At 46.9% G+C, this 6000-nt stretch overlaps 1 protein-coding gene across 1 annotated transcript in view; it reads right to left on the bottom strand.

The window, feature by feature from the left end:
* Window positions 1-992: 992 nt before the first annotated feature.
* LOC131261891 (AF4/FMR2 family member lilli-like) overlaps window positions 993-6000 on the bottom strand; it is a 60022-nt gene continuing 55014 nt past the window's right edge. The window contains exon 3 of the mRNA XM_058263740.1: window positions 993-2360. Within this exon, the coding sequence (XP_058119723.1) occupies window positions 1875-2360 (486 nt within the window). The 3' untranslated portion in view covers window positions 993-1874. The remainder of the gene's footprint in view (window positions 2361-6000) is intronic.

Raw genomic sequence — 6000 nt, 5'->3', positions numbered from 1 at the left:
AGAAGTCTTTTGCCCGAAGTTTTGCGGCTCGATCAGCAACGCAACAAGACGATCGCAATCCACATTCGCCGTTGGCTCATTATGGAAAACGCTCGACGTCCGCCCAACATCACTCATTCATGGAGAATCTTCCGCACGGCCGTCCCCGTTGTTGCCGTGTCCACGACATTCACGAGCCTCTTTACCCAATGTTGGGCGACAATGGTAATTGTTTCTGCACGTTTTATTGGGATTCGTTTTCTACTTTTTTCAACCGCTGGCACCTTCATCAAGGAAGACAAACGGTCGGGTGGTTCGGCAAAGCTAGGCAACCGCTGGTGGAATTGTTGATGCCAGATTTATTCGCCCCCCTCGGTCTGAGGGACGCTCTCTTCGTTTTCTCCACCATTTAAGGTTGAGGGACGTATCACGAAAATGCGATCGCGCAAAGGTTCATCAGCATCAATTTTCTCGCCTCGTGGTGGGGTTTGCGATCGCGGTTTGTGCCAATTGCGAATTCCACGTTCTCAAACACCCCGTTGATGCGCAAGGGGTGGTCCGGAGCGAGCGAAAGGATCACGGACGCCGAGATCAAGGTGTGAAATATGGCCGAGCTATGCTAATTGCTGTGCGTGTGCGGCGCGACGTTCAATTGTGCACGTGCGTAGGAATTTGACAATAAATATGTCTTTCAGAGGAATGGCAAACAAAGGCATTGATTATTTTACGGGAAAGAAAACGTTAGGCAAAAACCGTGCTTTTCTAATGATCGTTTTGAATTGTCGCTTTACGATCATAAGCAATTTATAGCAAGCATCATCTTGGACCATGCTATAATACAACGCCTGAATGTAGGCAACGCGGTATGCATGCACCTCCGGCGATGTTTACCACTACTCCATTGGCGATGTTTATTTTAAAAATAAATTTGAAAATTGAAGTCTTTTGTTTCGGTTTTACGTTTCCCACAATTTTCTCGTTCCGAGTATCAAACGACATGCGCACAATTTCAATTTTAGTTTTATTGGATCGTTTCATATTATTACTAGGTTTGGGAACATTATTTAGTTGCAAATTAGTATGTACAGAGCAAAGAACCTTTTTTCGTGTTACAGCTAGAGATATTTTCTTTGTTCGTAGCACTCACTGCACGGACGTTCGAAGCTACTGAATAGCCGATCACTTGTCCCCGCAACGGGGAAACTCGATTCGATTGCCGTTCTTCCTTCAAGCATTCGTGTGTTGTAATTTTGTTGATACAATCAAGCCTGGATCATCTTCCTACCGTTTTCTCAAACTAAATTTTAAAGTGAATCAGAAACATATCGCCCCCCAGGATCGACTAACACATGCCGTACACTAATGAGAAAAAATCGGGCAATACTTTTAGCACTTGCGTTCCCCCCCTGTGGGGCAAGAGAGAAAACTAAATTTTGAACATGAATTTCAAAACAAACCTGCCTTTCCTTTCCTGCCTTTAAACGGCACTCTTTAACGGTCTCGTCCCTTACACGTCTGTTCCATATTATATCCTTAACGCACGCTAACACCGGACAAACAAAACTGTCGCCGTTTACTGTTCTTGGCTTGTTCTTCCCTATCGATTCATCCGTTTCAACACCTCCTCAAATAGTCTTCATCTGCTTAGCTTATAGTTTTATTTAATGTGACTTTTGGTTTCTTTAACGATCGCCTATCGCTTCATACGCTCCCCCGGCCCCAACAGTCCACGTATTGAATTATTATCCCATTCGCTTCTACCCTCATGCTGCTGCTTGTATTCAACTTCGATGCCGATGTCCTTCTTGAAATCTCGCGAACTCTCTTTCCCTTACGGAGGATCGACAAAAAACAATCGCTGACTGGGGATCGTGAATGTCCTGTCCACCATCTATCTAGACGGGCCGCGAAGGTGCCTTCCGGTTTGGTGGCGGTGGCGGTGGCGCCCTCATGCGGGACGATGCCGACGACGAGAGGGTCGTCGTGGTGGAGCCACCGGATTCGTTGGCGTTGCCTCCTCCACTGCCGGACGTGTTGCTTGCACCACTGCCACCGACGATACTATGGGTGGACGACTGCAGGGCATGATGGGCGGACAGAAGTAGGTGCTGTGCCTGCTGCTGCTGCTGTTGATGTTGCTGCTGCTGCTGCTGCTGGAGGAGCTGCTGGCTGATACGGTTGGTGCTGTTGGTGGTCGCCGACGAGTCTTCTTCGTCGAGATCGTCATCGGATGAGACGGAGTTGGCGTCCGAGTTGGAGGGCGACGGTGAGGGCGGTGAAAGTGTTTCCTGTTCCTGGAGCATCGTGCGGAACTCTTGGATGGATTCGTTTAGGGCCCACAGTTGCGAAAGTAACGACAGGTCCAGTTGCCGGAGGCCGTACTAAAATGAGAAGAGCAGAACAGTGTGCAGGTTAGGATTTGGTTGTGAGAGTTAACTACATATCAAACGCCGAAGGAAGATTACTTCGTGACCTTGTAAGTAAAATCCCCAAAGATGAGAAAATAACACCTGTAAAGCCAATGTCGGATGAAACCCCGTACGATACAATTTCATCGACCTCTAACTAAAACTACCGAGACATCAAGCGAGCCTAACTCGTACTTCTTCCAAATCGCATGTTTTGCACCCTCAATTTTTGAACCATTTTTAACCATAAGAAACAAAACCCGTTCAATAATGAGACACCACCTTTTTGTGTCCATATTTTTCCTCCACGGAGCCATTAAATGCATGTCCTCCTAAACACCCTAAGCTCCCGCGCCGTAAATTTGGCTTCAGCGGTTTGTTCTTTAATTTCCGATCATTAGCGAACTCCCACCTACGCGCGGCTTTTTTCTCCACTTTTCACTTCTCGCTCGGGTGTCGCTTTTGAGGTCACCAAAGCGGGTGAGAGTCTGCTTCTTTCTTCATCTGTCCTTAAAGGGGCAATCAGCTACTGGCCTGGCGCAGAGGTTTAGACTTTAAATTGTACGGTTAGAGCCTGGTGGTAAGGTGAAATGATCTCGCTTGCTCGCTGCCACCACCACCACCACCTCACCGCCTTCGAAACCTATATAACTGACCATTACAACCCATTACAAGACGCAAGAAACTTGAACCACGGTGGGGCAAAGGCAAAGAGGAACACAACTCGAAACAGATTTGCTTCAGTTGTGGGCGCGCAACGCGAACGCATATGATCGGACGCTGACACCATTATTCGCGTCATGCAGTTCGCGCATTTCGCTTTTTCGCGCGATCTCACCCTTCACGGGCCGGGTCTGCTGGCCAACCTGTACCAACACGGGACGGAAGCCATTGGCGCGACACCTGCAAACACAGCTGCTCGGATCGGGGAGGAGATCGGAGGTTTACAACGGCCACTTGACAGCTACCGGCAGGCAAGAAACGGCCATCAGCGAGCCTCGTACCGTAGGACGCGTAATATCGCGATCGAGTCTTTTTCCCCCCTGTTCGGTTGGTATCATTTTCTATTTGTTTTTTCCCATTCCTAAGCTCCCAACGGTGGGCCCTTTTACGATGCCTTCTCCCCCGGGGGGTGAGCGGATGGTGCTGAATCGTCGTTCGATTCGAATGGTCCTGTTTTTTATTCCATCCATCCCCCTCTCCTCCGCTGATACGAAACGGACTTGAGATTGCGATATTTTTGTGCTCCATATTATAATTATAGAACGCGTACTGCAATGATGGTGGGCCACCCCGTTGGCCTTTGGCTTCCCGCTGCTTGATGCCTCGTCCCACAAGACAAAGCAAAACTCGAGCAATTGTCTGTGAAGAGAGTGTTTTATTGCAATGAGAAGGCCATATTTTATTAATTCCATTTCTTTGTAGAGCGAGAGCCGCACTTGAAGGGAAGCTTGATACAAACAAGGAAATTAAATTGCCTTTACCTTCCGACTTCTCTAGACGAACTTTCAAGGGTCGTCGTTTGCTAAAGCATCCACCGGGGTTGCAAGCTCATTTAAATTAATTATTTTATCGAGTCTCTTGGTTGACCAGGAAGCAGTCCCGCAAAGGCAAAACTCCTGCTTCGTTGTTCTTCTTAAGTAAAATTGGTTCGGTGATGGTTGGGTGCCAGATCGATTCCATCATCCGCGTCTGGTCCGCCACAGTTTGGCACCCAACGGGATCCAATTGGACATTCGATATGCACACAAACCGAAGAGAGAGTGACAAATACCCGTGTAGCATTTCGAAACAGTTGCCAATTCGTTCTCGTGTATCATGTCACGCGTGCCGTAACGTACGTTAGTCAATATAACTAACTTAGTTCGCAACGAATTTACAAAAAAAACAAACCAATGCAAAAATTTGCTATGATCAAGCGTAACAGATTTTTGGTAAATATTATCATTTATTGTCGCAAACGATATCGCTTCTGTTTGACAAATTTTGTTGTTTGTAGTATCGTGTATTAAAAGAAAATCTCTAATAAATTATAGGGACGATCCGGGCGGTCCATTACATCGCTCCCTCGGACCGAATAATTAACGCAATTATATCATAAAACGATCCTCGTCCCGTCGTTAAAAATGGAGCCAAACAAAATTGTCACCGGAAATCCGATCCTGCACCACACGGACGGCTCCGTAGATGCAAAAGCTAGCCCCCCGACTGGAAGCGGCGCTAGCGCGAGGGTCTGCATTATTAATGCATTTTAAATGCGTTACTACCTTAATTTGCAGTAATCGATCTCGAGCGAGCCGGACTCCGATCGGCGACCGGATTCGGTACCGAGAGGGGTTAGCCGCTTCCTGTCCCGATCCGATGCACCCCTGCTGCTTGTACTGTTTCCCTTCGCTCCATTTACATAACTACGGAGCAGTATGTGCGAGCTTTTTTCCCCTATTTTGTTTTTGTTTTTTACTCGCAGCTCAACTTCTTTTGCTTTGTTTCCCTTTCTTTTCACAACTCGAGTGCAGTTCGGGCCCGGCGCGTTTGGGTCCGGCGAGAGGAAGCGCACGATTAGCGGCGATGCACCGGATGGCCAAGTTTGTCGCGCGGTGCAATTCCTCGTTCAATTCCACGTGCCCTCCCCGAGGGGTTGTGGCATGCTGAGTGCGGAGGATGCCGCTTTGGTGCACGAATGAAAGGGAAACGGGTGCCTTCCCTCGGCAATTGCAATTTCCTAAGGCGAGAAAGGTCTCCCTCCATAACGATGAACGACTTGAGTGTCTCCGAGTTGAATAACAGACTGGATTAAGGCGGGTACGCAGGCTAAAACCAAATAGTTTGAGTTGCCGTTGGATTCATTATCTACCAACTTTGATCGATGCAACGATCGTGTTCTGTATTCAGTTCCGTTCTGTATTCTGTATTCTGTATTCATTCATTGGTGCCATAATCGATAGGAGCAACACGGAATCAACCAGAGGCGTCTAGATTCAACCGGAGCAACCCGGAATCAACCGGATGCGTCTGGATTCAACCAGAGCCATCCGGATTCACCCGGATTTCAACCGGATTCAACCGGAGTTAACAGGATTAAACCAGATGGTGGATGCATTAAATCCGGTTGACACCGGTTTGAATCCATTTTAAATCTGATCGATTCCAGTTAAATCCGATTGAATCCGGATTGAATCCGATTTAAAACCGGTAAAATACGGTTAAAATCCGGTTGTATCTGGTTGAATCCGGTTTAAATTCGGTTGAATCCTGTTGATTCCGGTTTAAATACATTCTGCATACAGTTGATTCCGGTTGAATCCGATCGAATCCGGGTAGAATCCGTTTGAATCCAAAGCTGGATGAAGAAGCTGGAGTAATCTTGAAAATATATCACACTCTCAAAACAACTAAAAACTTTTTACAGACAAAACTAACGAGCGATCTTAAAGGTAAACTATAAAAAAGTGACTATTTACATCTGTTGTTTGAATATCTAAAAATAAAACAAAGCTAGCAATCAAAACCGTGCTGTACCCCATGCATGGCGACATCCAGAAACGCAATGCTTTGACTTATGCAAATAAATTGGAAACAATTTTATCGACCAAAGGGGTTTTCCCCGACAGCA

Source organism: Anopheles coustani, chromosome 2 (assembly GCF_943734705.1).
Source record: "Anopheles coustani chromosome 2, idAnoCousDA_361_x.2, whole genome shotgun sequence".
NCBI classification, from domain to species: domain Eukaryota; kingdom Metazoa; phylum Arthropoda; class Insecta; order Diptera; family Culicidae; genus Anopheles; species Anopheles coustani.
The sequence above is the reverse complement of the archived record's forward strand: the minus strand, read 5'-3'. Positions and strand labels throughout refer to the sequence as shown.